This window comes from Eurytemora carolleeae, unplaced genomic scaffold (assembly GCF_000591075.1).
Source record: "Eurytemora carolleeae unplaced genomic scaffold, Eaff_2.0 scaffold767, whole genome shotgun sequence".
In the NCBI taxonomy this organism is placed as follows: Eukaryota; Metazoa; Arthropoda; class Copepoda; order Calanoida; family Temoridae; genus Eurytemora; species Eurytemora carolleeae.
This window is the reverse complement of record NW_019399112.1, coordinates 9,049-24,983: the sequence shown is the minus strand read 5'-3', so window position 1 is coordinate 24,983 and position 15,935 is coordinate 9,049. Positions and strand designations below refer to the sequence as shown.

Here is a 15,935-nt window from a genome sequence, read left to right as displayed (position 1 = left end):
CCCCCCCCCAGCAGGAATAGGGTTAAGTATGTGCACTTTATTTGCATTCTTTTACGCGAAACGATTGCCACTTTTAGGTGGAAACCCTAATAATCCTCCTTTGCTGTCTTAGCTTCTTCAGCTTTCAGGATTGAGAGGATTTTTTCCTTGCTTTTAAAGATAAAGTTTTGTTTTAAACCTTTTTAATATTTGTACTGAACTAGATTGTTTATTTGCTCTCTAAAATGTCAAATTCTTCTTGTATTTCTATTGGCAGTATCCTCTGCTGTAGGAAAGTAGATGGGAAAAGAAAGTGACTAATAGGGTTTTTCACTCATTTCTCTAAACTATGGTTCTCTCGTCTTCTCTTTTAAGAATGTGTATTAAATATCAAAATTTATTTGATTATTATATAATCAGGAAACAGTCAATTACATTTTTATATTTTGTATTCTTCATAGTGACCGACTTTCCTTAAATTAAAAGAGAGATTTATGTGATCAAGAAATTAGGAATATTCTAAGTGCCTCTCAATTTTGTGCACATATTCCCTTTAATGATTTAACTTTAGATTGAGATATCAATAATGAATATCGTCGTTGATAATATACAGAATTCACGCATATTCCATATTGGCAAATGTTCAATTCTTAATCGTAGACAGCGCCTGAAAACAAAATTAAAATAAATTTTTCATAATAAAATCAAAATTAAAATTTTGACCAAGAAAAAACTACTGGCAAACATATTTTACTATTTTTCTCCCTTGTTCAATTAATTTATTTAATACTTATTAAATAAATCCTTCAATTCAAATTTGTTGGTAGGATTTTTGATTCAGGGATAGGTTTGAGGGTTTAAAGTTTTAGTAGGTGGAAATACAGTGCGGTTTATCAATGTATCAATCATTTGATTAATAAAATTGATTTACTGGTTTATTAATATATCAAATATTTGATTAATAAAATTCATTTACTGGTTTATCAATTTATCAATTATTTGATTAATAAAATTGATTTAATGAAAAATAGATTATTCGATTGATTGATTGATTAGTTGATTGATTATACCTGACAGTATTCCTCCGCATTACATAGCCTGGCATGGAAAGGTGTAGCACACCACAGCTCAGGGCCAAAATTACAGGCTTGCCTGTACAATAGAATATATTTATATATATACAGGGTGAGTAAAAAAGACAGGAATAATTTCGATGTTTTCGACAAAATGTTGAAAATTTTCGGATTTTAGGCCTAAAAAAATGTGATAAAAAATATTCAAGAATATTTGCTGAAAAATTGTTTGAAAAATGTTTATAAAGTAAGTTTTCTGTACGTTCTTATATATATTTACTTTAAGTATATCGCCAATAAGTTTTACAGTATAATGCCTTGGGCAAAAGTTTTAAAAAAACGATCCGATTCGTTTACTTGCATTTTTTAAACTTTCATAAAATTGTTCTTACCAATCTAAATATTTTTAAATTTAAGTCAGGGTAGTTTTAGAACACAAGTGCAGAGTAGAAAAGTAGAAGAGAAGAAGAGAAGAAGAGAAGAAGAGAAGAAGAGTAGAGAAGTAGAAGAGTAGAAGAGTAGAAGAGTAGAAGAGTAGAAGATCGAAAGAGCATAAGAGTAGAAGAGTGGAAGAGTAGAAGAGTAGAAGAGTAGAGGAGTAGAAGAGTAGAAGAGTAGAAGAGTAGAAAAGTATAAGAGTAGAAGAGGAGAAGAGTGGAAGAGTGGAGGAGCAGAAGAGTAGAAGAGTAGAAGAGTGGAAGAGTGGAAGAGTGGAAGAGTAGAAGAGTAGAAGAGTGGAAGAGTAGAAGAGTAGAAGATCGAAAGAGCATAAGAGTAGAAGAGTAGAAGAGTAAAAGAGTGGAAGAGTAGAAGAGTGGAAGAGTGGAAGAGTGGAAGAGTTCAGTCAATAAACATGGGTAATATATATATATATATAAGCAAAAATACAGCTTTCACAATATAGAAAAGTTGAAATTAAATGATGACTTTATAATTATATAAACATGTGTTTTGGATTACTCCAGGTTAATAACATTACATTAATTGCATTCATTTAGAATTCAAGTTTTCCATTCTGGTTGCCTGGAGTAGAATTATTTCAGAGTACTCGGTAAGGTGGAAAGAGATGGATATGATTATTTTGACGCTTTACTTCCTCCCTCGCGCTCTCCGTTCACTCTACGTTCCCCCACCCCCCTCCCGTCATATTCCAAAGTCTCTACCCCCTTTTTTCGAGTTCATAGCACCCTCCCCCATATTAAATACAAACTTCACCCTCTCCCGAAATCCATTCAACTCTCCATTCATTCATTTCAACCCACCCCCATTATTTCTTCCCCTCTCCTCACTGCAACCACTGCCACCCCCCCACTCTGCTAACCCCCGGATGTGTCGCAAAATCAAAAGTGTTTATTTTTCTAGGCTTTTATCAAGGCAGGCAGACAAACAGATATCTTCAGAATAGTTCAGAAACAGATAACTTCAGAATAGTTCAGAAACAGATATCTTCAGTATAGTTCAGAAACAGATAACTTTAGTATAGTTCAGAAACAGATATCTTTGGTATAGTTCAGAAACAGATAACTTTAGTATATTTTAGAAACAGATATCGTCAGTATAGTTCACAAACAGACAACTTTAGTATATTTCAGAAACAGATATCTTCAGTATAGTTCAGAAACAGATATCGTCAGTATAGTTCAGAAACAGATATCGTCAGTATAGTTCACAAACAGACAACTTTAGTTTAGTTCTGAAACAGATATCTTCAGTATAGTTCAGAAACAGATATCGTCAGTATAGTTCACAAACAGACAACTTTAGTTTAGTTCTGAAACAAATTGCTTCAGCATAGTTCACGGTTTTCTCTAATAAAGAGTAGAAGAGTAGAAGAGTAGAAGAGAAGAAGAGTAGAAGAGTAGAAGAGTAGAAGAGTAGAAGAGTAGAAAAGTGGAAGAGTAAAAGAGTAGAAGAGTGGAAGAAAATAAGAGTAGAAGAGTAGAAGAGTAGAAGAGTAGAAGAGTAGAAGAGTAGAAGAGTAGAAGAGTAGACGAGTAGAAGAGTAGAAGAGTAGAAGAGTAGAAGAGTAGAAGAGTAGAAGAGTAGAAGAGTAGAAGAGTAGAAGAGTAGAAGAGTAAATATTACCTTGCAACTACGGGACACAGATTCAGCTGTACAGTACACACCTGAATACCATATAAATTATAAAGGCATTGTACAATGTACAGTGTAGACTGTATACTGTACAGAATGTTGCTGTGTGAATCCTTGTATTGCATAAAAACGGTAATAATCGTAAAAAAAGTTCAATTTATTTTTTCTATTATTAACTGATGTTTTTGTGAAAAGAAATTGTTTTAAACCGTTAACAAAACTTAAATTTTGAGTCACATGACGTTATTTATAAATATAAATATATATATAGCACTCTCTACTAAACGCTTCTATATCTTCGGTTAGAGTAATGCAGAATACACCGAAAGCTTGAGGGTGATCATTATAATGTCTCAGATTGTGAACCACCGATCAAATTATTGGTTTCGTTTTAACACTTGGTTAGGACTGGGTTTTCACCTGTTCAGTGTTAAACTTCTCGGATATAGGGCGTCCCACGAAACATGACAGTGTTTGAATAGTTTTAAATGTACCTGTTTGGGGCTCAACTCTTTAGAAACCAATCTGTTTATTAGTTTCTCTCTAATACCTGTTTGGGGCTCACCTCTTTAGAAACCAATCTATTTATTAGTTTCTCTATAATACCAGTTTGGGGCTCAATTCCTCAGAAACCAATCTATTTTTTAGTTTCTCTCTAATACCTGTTTAGGGCTCAACTCTTTAGAAACCAATCTATTTATTAGTTTCTCTCTAATACCTGTTTAGGGCTCAACTCTTTAGAAACCAATCTATTTATTAGTTTCTCTCTAATACCTGTTTAGGGCTCAACTCTTCAGAAACCAATCCCTCGATTATCTTCTGTCCATTGTTATCAATGAATTGTTCACAAATATCTGCAATGCTTCCTATAAAATATAAATATAATAAAGATTATGAAAGAAGTTAAAAATGACATCTTAATAAATAAATTTCTTGTTAACAAGACTTAGATATATGACTCTTTCATTCTTTTAATAACGTGTATCTCAAATTCCTTTGAAGATACCTTTTATAAAACGAAACTTGACAGATTTTAGAAGACGACATTTTCCCTCTATTCAAAATGCGGGTAACTTCAAATACAGTGTACGATCTACAAGCAGTGTTATGATACTACCTGGAAGATAGCTGCACAGGAATTGAACGGTTCTCTCAATCTGAAATACGTATGTCTATTTTTTTTAAATTCAACGATTTGGGAAGCCAAAAGAACGTCTACTGCTTTGATTTGTCAAACTTAAATAAAATTGATATCTCAATGTTTCAACAGTTGTTATAATATAAATATCATGCAAAAATCAACATATCTTGGAGAAAAAATCATAACATGCAAAAATAAAATATGTATTTCGGAGATTTTCTTCAAACCCTTGCAGGTTCTAACGATTACAGTTATAGATCTCATATTTTTTTAATCTTTATCAGACAAATTTAGGGATAGGGTTAGGAACCATAGAGCACACCAAGATTGAAGAGTCTGTTTACCTGTTCAATGGTTGGTTCATCGTCCAAATGTTCGTCGATAACTTGCATAGCAAACTCACACATCACACAACCAACATCTTTATCCTAAATTTAGGTTAATGTTAAGTTCACTTTAAATTGGAAATGCGTGAACTAATTTACATAAGTCTGCAAAACGCATGAAGTCGTTTTTGAGCCATGTAAAATTTTCTATTTTTATATGCATAAAGGCCCTTTGCTTATGATAGTTCTATAAATTGGATAGCGTTAAAAATCATGAAAATGAAGATAATATATAATTTTGACGAAAACAACAAAAAAAAATGAAAAAACTATAATGAAACAATTATTTTACTAATAATAATGATGAATATGGTAAACACCGTTACATAATAATAATATTGATCTGCAATGTGTATAGACTGAGCGTTTTTAGGTATTCAGACTAATACCAAAATCTAATACCATTTCAAAAAACGATTTTTTGTTCCATTTTTTACCTTTCTGCGTTTCCCACTCTATAACATGTGTTTAATGGTTTTTGAATAAAAGATTTAACCCTAATTCTTAACTTTGATAAATGTTGGGCAGGAGTTGAGGTGGGGGGGGGGGGGGGGGGGAGGATGTCTCTTGTACGGTATGGGATGTATACTGTATGGTACCTGGCTAGGTTTAGGATCATAGCTGACTTGATAATCCAGGTCTGTTATATCATTAGAACTATTGTAGGAGTAAATTTCAAATTTTAACACAAAAAAGTATTTAAAACTAAAAAAATATCTTGTTGCTAAACGAAAATCTGGTAAAATTAAAATTATTAGGTTTAAACCTTTTGTGTCCATTACTTTATTATGTTATTTTTAAGCAAAATTTGTCTGTTTTTGTTTAATTTGAAGTATTCCTAATCTCTGAGTTTACACATAGAGAAATCTCCGAGCAAATCATGGAAGGTGTGTAGTCCTGAAAACGGTTATTGTACTAGGTTATCATAAAATTAAATGTGTTCAGAGGTAGAAATCCGTTGAGAAGTAGTTGAACTAGTCTGGTCGGGTCAACTTCTTCTATTTATACCATAGTTTAAGAGAGGTGTTAAATCTATCCATAGCTAGTAAATTGCTCACAATTCTGGATTTAAAGTTATTGCATTTTTAAAAACATTTTCGTTATACAGGATTACCCACAAAGGATAAATTTAGTAATCTAAAACTTGTTAAAAATTACGATAAGGCGGTTTAATTGCCCTTTCCTTGACTTGAATATAAAGATAAGGCGGTTTAATTGCCCTTTCCTTGACTTGAATATAAAGATAAGGCGGTTTAATTGCCCTTTCCTTGACTTGAATATAAAGATAAGGCGGTTTAATTGCCCTTTCCTTGACTTGAATATAAAGAATGTCTACAGAAAGAATCAAAACGAACTAGTTTTCAGATGCAGAGAACCAAGATTGTTTAATAAAGTCTGTATTAATTCTGTACAGTTGTCTCTGAAGCATCCTCCATTGTGGGTAACCCTGTATGGACTCAAGTTATGATTTTCAATATGGAACAGCGAAACGCGGCAATTGAGCAATATACAAAGACTCATTTATTTCATTTGACAAGTTGATTTTCAATAAAAGATTACTTAAATGTCGTCTTCCTGTTCAAGTTTTATTGTAATTGTCGTCTCTCTTTTCTAGAAATTTATGGTAAATATTATCCTCCTATTCTACGGATTTATGAGCTCAATACTTACATTAACAAGGAGATCAATTATCTGCTCTGTATACCGCTTAACCATCTTCAAGCACTGTTTATGTACTGGGGCTCTAAATATATAGATAAATTGATTTGTTAATAATCGTTTAGATTAATCTAGATCTATACTTTCCTTGTCTATTAGTATCTAATGCACGTCAAAACGGCTGAACCGATCGAGTCCGATTTTTTTTGTGACAATCCACGGCCGTCAGGAAAGGTTTATGGGCCAGTTGAAGTTAAAAACTTTCGCCCGGAAAAAATGTATTTTTTAAAGTTTTAGAAATCTATCAAAGACATTTTGATGAAATTAATTAATTTTAAAATGCCAACTGCCCAACAAAAAAGAGTGAAAAAGGACAAAAATTAGAAAAAATAACAACAAAACCAAAAAACACTTAAAGAAGAATAAAAGAATAAAACAAAAGAGATCTAAAACAAAAGAAATTAAAAAGAAAAAATACATTGTTCAAAAAAGATCCAAAAATAGAAAAAATAAATAAAAAAGATGAAACCCTGTTGGTCTAGAGTTTGTTTTTTAAAAGGTACAGTCACAGGAGAACGAGAAAGGTTTAAACAAAAAATGGATAAGAAAAAGTTTAAGAAAAAGTAAGAATTGCCGGGTGTTGTAACTTGAGTCTCTGACAGCTGAAACGGGTAGGGTGGGATTTATTGGGAAGGGGGTGGAGATAAGAAAGAAAACATCAAAAAAGAAAATAAAAACCAAAGTTCTAATGTTGAAATTTGTTTTAAGCTCAAATTGTTTATCAAAAACTAGAAATGAATAAGGAAAACTAATAGAAGCGAATACGATATTATGCAATTTTGTTGAAACCGGGAGAAGCTGAAAAACCTATCCGACTATACTTAAGCTAATAATAATTCTCTAATGTTAAAAAAAATAATATTAAAATGTCAAATTATTACGTAAGATGGAAGCAGACGATATCCAGAGCCTGCTCAATTTCCTCCTCATTCTGTTTATCCTAAAATTTAAATTTTTATATTAATTTTAATTTTCTTATTTCATCCAATTTCGAAAAAAAATCTTCTCTTTTTTAATTTAGCTGGTTTTGTATTTCTAATATCAAAACAGAATAATTAGGGATCACTACGCCTATTGCTGTAGTTTGATTTCAATTAAAGTTTTGTTTATTTTCTATTAGAACCTATTTGTCATCAAGCATGGTTACGTTTTTTTGCAGGAAGTTTCACTGAATAGCTTTGTTTCATTTAAGCTATTATGTCACTTATGTAGGAATTAACAATCGTTTGTTGCAATTAAATATTTGTAATTTTTCAGTAAATATTTCTGCATATTTTTCAGCCTATTTTTCAGTTTATTTTTCAGCATATTGAAGCATATTTTCAGCATATTTTTCAGCAAATTGTTCAGCATATTTTCAGAATATTTTAGCATATTTTCAGCATATTTTTCAGCATATTTTTCAGCCTATTTTTTAGTTTATTTTTCAGCATATTTCAGCATATTTTAGCATATTTTTCAGCATATTTTTCAGCATATTTTTCAGCATATTTTTCAGCAAATTGTTTAGCATATTTTCAGCATATTTTCAGCATATTTTTCAGCTTATTTTTCAGTTTATTTTCAACATATTTTAGCATATTTTCAGCACATTTTTGAGCATATTTTTTAGCAAATTGTTCAGCATATTCTCAGCATATTTTAGCATATTTTCAGCCTATTTTTCAGCCTATTTTCAGCCTATTTTCAGCATATTTTCAGCAAATTTTCAGCACATTTTTGAACATATTTTTCAGCATATTATTCAGCAAATTGTTCAGCATATTTTAGCATATTTTCAGCCTATTTTCAGCCTATTTTGCAGCAAATTGTTTAGCATATTTTCAGCCTATTTTTCAGCCTATTTTCAGCAAATTTTTCAGCAAATTGTTCAGCATATTTTCAGCATATTTTTAGCAATTATTTCAGAATATTTAAGCACATAATATACCTTAAGCATTTGGTCAACAGTAGTCAGTGCATACTCACATAGTGAACAATAAGGGCCTTTCACATCATCTGCAAATATTAAATAACTAAATATTATTTCAAAAAAATAAACTGCCATCAAATAGATCCAGACTGCATTAAAAAGTTGCATTTTTTAAGACTGGATCGACTTCAAAGTGTCAAAACGCCTTTGATTTTACCACATTGGCTTGCTTATTTTTGTTGCAGCCAAGGATAGGCACATTTTAGAAATTTAAGCATTTAATTATATTTTTAGTTTTAAAGAAGACATTAGGAGAATGCGTGAGAGCTTGCAACTTTTAAATCACTCTTAATAAATTAAACTTTGTATTCCCTCTCATTAAACTTTATTTTACTAGCTTGGGAACCCGGCGCTGCCCAGGCTACTCATAGTTATTCCCGCAGTTTACCCTCACATGGTCGAGTTTCCCGGGAAACTAAATTTTCGCTTTTAAAGCCAACCCACTCAACTTAGAATTTCAAAACCAAGCTAAGAACATTCCAATGACTCTCTCGAGCTTCTCAATCAACAAATCGACCAGGGAATTCCTGAGTTATGATTGGACAAACAAACAGACAAACACACAGAATTCACAAGTTTATATATATAGATAGATAAGTCAAGAAGATCTGAAGGACTGAAAATTACTAGTTTTTGCCAAAACAAAAACAACAGAGATTGTAGAAATAACGATGTTAAACGAAGAACGACATGGATATTTGCAAATTACGTTAATAATAAAATTCAATTATTGAAATGTTTTTATTTTGTAGATTATCGTCCTATTAGTCCTATTAAAATAATTACTTTTTTAATAATTCTTAAACCACAACTTGTTCATTTAATTTCTTTGGGACGGGATAAAGATAAACTATTAATAATTAATTTAAATAGAATCAAATTTGTTGAATTCTTTTTTTAAATCTTTGAAAAGGGATTACCTTTTGGGTTTCCAGTATACACCACAGGATACTGTTCTTCCACTTTCTTCCCGCATAATCCAAGGTTTTTACAGATCTAGTGACAATAGAAATAAGTTGAAATGAACATTAAACATACAACACTTTTTAAATAATGTTTGCTATTTTTATTATGTATAGTGTTTTGCTTCAATTGTACAACATTTTTTTTGCCTTTTAAACTTTTTGCAAATTAAGCAGAATTTTTGGGCAACAATAACAACTTTTTAAATGTCATCGTCCTTTTACATTTTTGGGTATGAAACCCTCTTGGTATCGCGCAGCTCATTTAAAAATGTGAGATAATTTTGATTTATTATGTTTATTGGAAGGCGGGATCCCCTTTACCTCTTCTGGTGTGATCTCGCTAGTAAGCATGTCGATGATAAGATCTGTATAGCTGTTAACAAACTGAGTACACTCTTTACTCACCTACAAGAAACATTTGATAATTTTCCAAAATTAAAAATACTGACACCACCAGGTCTGTGAGTGGTTTTAATAGGGAGGGGGTGGGGGGCTCGTTTCCCCACCCCGATTAAGTCATGGCCCTGTACACAACGCATTTTGAAGCTAACATACAATTTAACAAACACACACATCTACAGTAGGTGAAACTCAATCAAAATTCCTCTATTTAAAGCTGTTTAACAAATGCCTTATAGTACTTCAAGCCTGTAAAAATCCAGATACAACTCTCTCTCTCTGTATTCTTGAGTATGTATCAATCCAGATAAAACTCTCTCAGCCTCACAGGTATTCTTAAGTATGTAATAATCCAGATACAACTCTCTCTCTGTATTCTTGAGAATGTATCAATCCAGATATAACTCTCGCACAGGTTTTCTTAAGATGTATTTATCGACACACCAAGCTGTAGAACTCTATACTCTCTACCAAACAATATTACTCTGACCGTAATCAAACAGAGTGCATATTCAACTAACAATATTTTGGTATAATGTACAGATTAAGATTAAACTGCTCGATAACACGGGCAGGTTATTATAACGTATTTATATATTATATATATATATATGTATACAGGTAGATTCAGGTTTACAAGATATGGGGTTTGTTACTATATTGATTGGAGGTTTAAAGAGTACAGAATTGAGAAGCAGGCATGTACATAGAAATTACAGTTCAGTTGGGCATAAAACTTACTGTTTGAGGAAGAATTGCGCAAACTGAATCCAAAGCTGCTTTGATCTCTGCCTTATTAGTACTATCCTCCAATATCTGATGATGAACAGCAATCAAAATTAGAACAATAAAACTAATTACTCACACAAAATTATAATCTTAATTATTTATCAGTCAACCAATCAGAGTTTTAGGGACTTCCTACTAGCCACATATAATGCCCAAGATGAACTTTCTAAATAGGATTGAGATCTGGACTTATAGGTTTGTGATAGGTGTCTTAACTTAAGGTAAAAGGAATGTGCATACTTTATACTTGCAACCTGATGCTGTATACCTTTGATACTATAAACTTTGCTCATATGATCTAACCAGATTCAAGTTTAAATGATCAAAGAAAAGACACCTGAGCTGAAAACTTTAAAATGAGATATCCTTAATCTCGAATACTTAATCTAAGTATCCAATGGACACACTTTTGATTTTCTTTTTAACCTGTCCTTTCTTGGATAAAGTAAAGAAAAATCAAGAACAGGTTTCTTTTAATTAAAGAGTCCCTCCCGTTTCTGTATAAAATCTTAAATTGCGCGCAAAATTTCAAATTTATCGGCCTCATATACGCGGTTCTGATTGGTTGAATTTTATACACTTTTCAGGATACAAGTACAAGATTAGGTTAGTCACGATATTAAGAAAAAGAGAGGATCAAGCATTAATCCCCATATCCACCATTCAATAGTTTTCAGTTCTGATTGTACAATGTACAGATGAAGGATTAGCAAATAATATTTTGGAAGAGTTTACAGAGCTAGGTCGCAACTTTTGTGCTGAATATGAATTTTGAACGCTTAATCTCTATATCCAACGTAGGCTTTAAACTTGAGATTCAATTCTTAATCCCCAAAGACTTAATTCCTTTGAATGAAATTTATTTAATTATTTTGCTGTATTTTCCTTGTCAAGATTAGATATAACATATTCACAGAGTACACATCCTAAAATAATAAATATAATTTTAAAATGTTTCCCCAGGGCTAACACATGTTTTCAAAATTGGCTAATTTTGGTGACACAAGGAATTATAGGCGTAATGTATCAAGATCGAAATTTATGATTGCAAAGCTATATCTTCAGCTCAGAACACTAAATTTCTTAAATCAAACACAAATCAAAACAGTGTGCAGCGCACAGGCGCACTGTAAAATTACCGTGCACTTATGGCTGTACTCAAGATTTTGACAAATCACATTGATTTATTTTAAGATTCTTTTTATTAAAAATGTGCATAGATGCACGGAAACAAATGGCATCAATTGTTTTCCCCAAATTAAATTATCTTGCGCCTATACGAAAAAGCGACGCGAAGGGCCAGATAATCTAAAATTTTGTGAAAATATAATTTCTTTTGAAAAAAAAATATTTTTTTTCGGTTTTCTCAAAGCTGCTCAACCCCCTTTTAGCCGATACAAAAATGTTTAGAAGGTAATGCAATCATAATATTTATAATATTTTTTAATAATATTCATAATATTTATAACATTTATTATATTTATAATTTCTATAATATTTACAATATTTCGAATATTTTGAATATTTACCAGTATCTTCCAGTTTCCTCTCATATTCTACAACTTGTACAACTTGACTCTAAACACATAAAGATTTCATGATTGTGGATTTGATTAGAGAATTAGGTTGTTAGTTCCATTTTTCAATGTGCACTGATTTCGCTCGCCCCTTGTTCAATCAACGAAATGTCCAATTACCCTTCACTTAAAGGGAGTGTTCGCAAAAAATGTAAGGGGGTATAGGCTTAATGCAATAAATCTTACTTCTATCTGTTGCGTCTATAAGGAGAAAATTGTTATAAACGACTAATACCGAAGATCTTAGTATCCATACAAATTCAGAAAGATGCAACATACGACTTAGATATGTTTTAATTGTTATGATTTGAGAGTTACTTATAAAAACATTTATTCCTGTTTCGAGGATTTTTGGTAATAAAGACGACATTTTCATAATTTCCAAGAATGTTCGAAAACAAGTTGGAAGCAAAATGTTATTTCAAAAATAAAATCAAAACATATTATGAAAAATCAAATATATACAAATGTGGCGAAAGATAATCGATGACTATAGGTTGTAATATCTGAATGATTTGTTTGAAATTAAATTGATTTTTTTACGGTCTAAGTCGTATGTTGCATCTTTCTGAATTTGTATGGATACTACGTTCTTCGGTATTAGTCGTTTTTAACAATTTTCTCCTTATAGACGCAACAGATAGAAATAAGATTAGAAGCGATCAAAAGCGCTTTTTATCGAATTAAGTCTATACCCCCTTTCATTTTTTGCGAACACTCCCTTTAAATAAAAAATAAACAAATCATAAAAAATAGAAATAAAAATTTACAAGTTTTGAATTTTGATATTGTTATCGAAAATATTTAAAATATATTTGTATGTGCATACCCAAATTAGACCAAAATGGCTTTAGATATTTTTTAAAATTAAGAATATTTTTACCTCGAAATGGGTCACATAAAGCAAAAGTAAATTGCACGTAATATTGAAAATGAAAAATTTTCGATCTTAAAGGGACTGTAAAGGAAAAATGATAGGGGGTATAAGATGAAACCTGAGAATCTCAGACGTTGAACGATACATATAAGACATCTATCTGATGTTCCTCTCTCGAGAATTTGACATAAAACTGTGTCAAAATTATACGAAAATTCATAAATATGCAACTTTGTATAAAAAAGTATGTAAAAACAGATCATATTCAGCCATTACGCAACCAATCTGAAAACGATTATATCCCACAGGAGCCTGAGAATCTCAGGTTTGCTCATATTATAATTTTTTTATTTTACATTTTAATAGATGTAATTTTTAATATTATTACATATAGTCCGTATAGAAGAAAATGTTTTGAATTACTAATGCAAGGGGATAAATATGTTTATCTCATACTCGTGCAAAAAATGAAACTACGAGGTCACAAAGTCGTATCAGTAATATCGTACAAACCATTATCTAGATTACCGTGCAAAGATCTAAAGCTGAACAGATTTCATCAGGAGTTAGAGATTCGGCAATCAGGCTCAGGATCATTGGGGTATAGCTAGATAAATTAGTCAAATCAATCAAATATGCTCCAATAAAATCAATCAAATATGCAAGATCAATTCAATCAAATATCCTAGATGAAATCAATCTATCATGCTAGATCAAATCAATCAAATATACTAAATGTCAAATCAATCAAATAAAACAGATCAAATCAAATCATAAATGTGGAGATTTGCGAACAGCTTACAAGTTTTATATGCTCGTCGGTCGCAGGGTGCAATTTAAACTGCCCTTACTGGGAATTTACGAATATAAAGTACTAATCTACCTGTCCACGAATCTCTCGCATGGTTGATCAATGCTTGCTGGAAGTCTGTAGCAAATACTCTCTAGGACATTGATCACCATCTCCTGGTCATCCTGCAATAAATACAATAAAAGGTATGCATGAATAATAAATATACATAGAACTATATTACACAATAAATATAACCACATTATAGCAATAAATAATAAACAAACAACTTTATATAAATCTACATATAACTACAGGGTGTCTAAAAAACGAGGAATAAGGGTCTACAGATTACAGACTCGTTTGTAATCGGATTTTCGAAATTGAGACCATTTTTAAAATCTACGTACAAGTTCCGATTAAAAGAGACCAATATTTGGCTTGTAGATCTAAAAGAGACCAATATTAGGCTTGTAGATCTAAAAGAGACCAATATTAGGCTTGTAGATCTAAAAGAGACCAATATTAGGCTTGTAGATCTAAAAAATGACAATTTATAGACTTCGTAAGTTTCCAACTGGAGTGAGTAAATTTGGTAAAAATAAAGATAATCTCCGTTTGCACAATTTTGTATGAAGACCTACAGACTGACTTGTTTGTAACAGTGCTATTGGATCCATTTAATTTTGATGCGGATGCAGATCCGGATCGGGATCCTGGATCTGCACTGAAAAAAAGGGATCTGAATCCAGGTCATGATCATTTCTTTAAGATTTACTGATTTTTTTGAGTTACAAATTATTTGTCTTCTTTTTTCGCTTATTTTTATGCAAAAACTTGATGAACCATTCAGAGATCAAGACATTTTTATCTCTCTTTTCGAAAAGTTAATATTTTGGTTTTGAGAGTATTTTTTTTACAGTTTTTGGTTGATATTTTTCTCTTGGATCCGGATCCGTGGATCCGCATATTTTTGCGACTCCAGATCCAGGAAGCCAAAATCTTGCGGATCCGGATCCTAAGCACTGGTTTAAATCGGATTTCCAAGATTGAGACCATTTTTGATATCTACGTAAAATTTCAGATTCAACAAGCCCAATTTTAGCCTTTTAGATCTAAAAAAGACGATTTATAAACATATAAATTAATGAGACAAGACAACTCCAAGGTGTAAGTTACATTTGCAGATGGCTAGCAGATGTATACTTTGTTGATAAATAAAAAACGTTAAAAAATAACAAAAATTAATTTGTGGGAAATTTAAAATAATGAAGAAGATAACAAAAATTACATACAAATTTTTTTTAAATTTAAAACTTGAAATGTAAAAAAATGTTTTAAAAAAAGGAAAATTACTTTATCTGAGAGCACTGAGAACACCTCGTTCATAACAAACTCACAAGTTTCACAATTTGCTTTTCCAGAAACTAAAATTATTAAGTTAAATTGGCTTCTTTACAATATCCCCCCCCCTTCTTTACAATATCCCCCCTTTGCTCCTCAGTCTGACCATCCTTCAATAACAAAATATATTTTGATTTTTAATTCTTTTAAAGTTAGCGTTGATGTGATTTTAAATGACTCCATTTAAAGGGCTGTCCGATCTTAAAGGGCACCGCTGCGAATTTGGTATGGCCCATCTTGAAAGTTATTGAGTTTTGAAATATCAAAGGTTTATACCATCACGTTGCAAAGATATAGGGAATAAAAAATGTAAGTTTGTTGCAAAAACTCAATTCCTTTAAGGTCACTTGAAATTACTACGAAAGTTTCATTTATACAATCTTAATTATAATTGCATATTTTGCCCAAACTATAAAATGGCTTACTCTGTAATCTGTACACTTTCAAAGTTATCACCATAATAGTTTAAATGCTTCCAAATCCGATTAAGCGGGGAAAAAATTAAAGTTATTATCAAGAAGCCAAAAGTAATTAAATTTGCAACAAAGATTTTTATGAAATAGTTTTATATGTTACTTATCGAACCTTATCAACAGAAACTTGAAACTTTCTTAGGAATTTAAACTTCAAGAGATTAAAGAAATATGAACCTTGAGATATTGTTGGATTTCTCTAAGTGCATACTCACAGATCACACAACTAGGCTTTTCAGTACTGTACATATTAATATTATTATTTTTATTAATGTCATTATTAAAAGAGACCAATAT

General features: G+C 31.3%; 1 protein-coding gene across 1 annotated transcript; it reads right to left on the bottom strand.

Moving 5' to 3' along the window:
- Positions 1-362: 362 nt before the first annotated feature.
- Positions 363-15,193, bottom strand: LOC111717710 (prosaposin). Its single transcript, XM_023493188.1, has 19 exons — positions 15,118-15,193; positions 13,855-13,946; positions 13,500-13,578; positions 12,047-12,095; positions 11,403-11,443; positions 10,470-10,544; positions 9,651-9,734; positions 9,285-9,360; positions 8,323-8,390; positions 7,274-7,332; positions 6,345-6,417; positions 5,512-5,570; positions 5,273-5,330; positions 4,632-4,715; positions 4,264-4,303; positions 3,921-4,012; positions 3,138-3,178; positions 1,050-1,131; positions 363-646 (listed from the first exon to the last, which is right to left on the bottom strand). The coding sequence occupies exons 1-19, from the start codon at positions 15,148-15,150 to the stop codon at positions 623-625; spliced, it is 1,209 nt and encodes a 402-aa protein (XP_023348956.1). The 5' UTR covers positions 15,151-15,193; the 3' UTR covers positions 363-622.
- Between the last annotated feature and the right edge of the window lie 742 nt (positions 15,194-15,935).

What these genes read in the sequence shown, in the direction of transcription:
- LOC111717710 (XM_023493188.1), bottom strand. Translation starts at nt 15,150, where the DNA reads ATGAACGAGGTGTTCTCAGTGCTCTCAGATAAA. An exon ending in TGTGTAAACTCAGAGATTAG is followed by an intron (nt 5,331 to 5,511) that starts GAATACTTCAAA and finishes CTCCTACAATAG; the next exon opens with TTCTAATGATATAACAGACC. An exon ending in ATGAACCAACCATTGAACAG is followed by an intron (nt 4,304 to 4,631) that starts GTAAACAGACTC and finishes TACGTATTTCAG; the next exon opens with ATTGAGAGAACCGTTCAATT.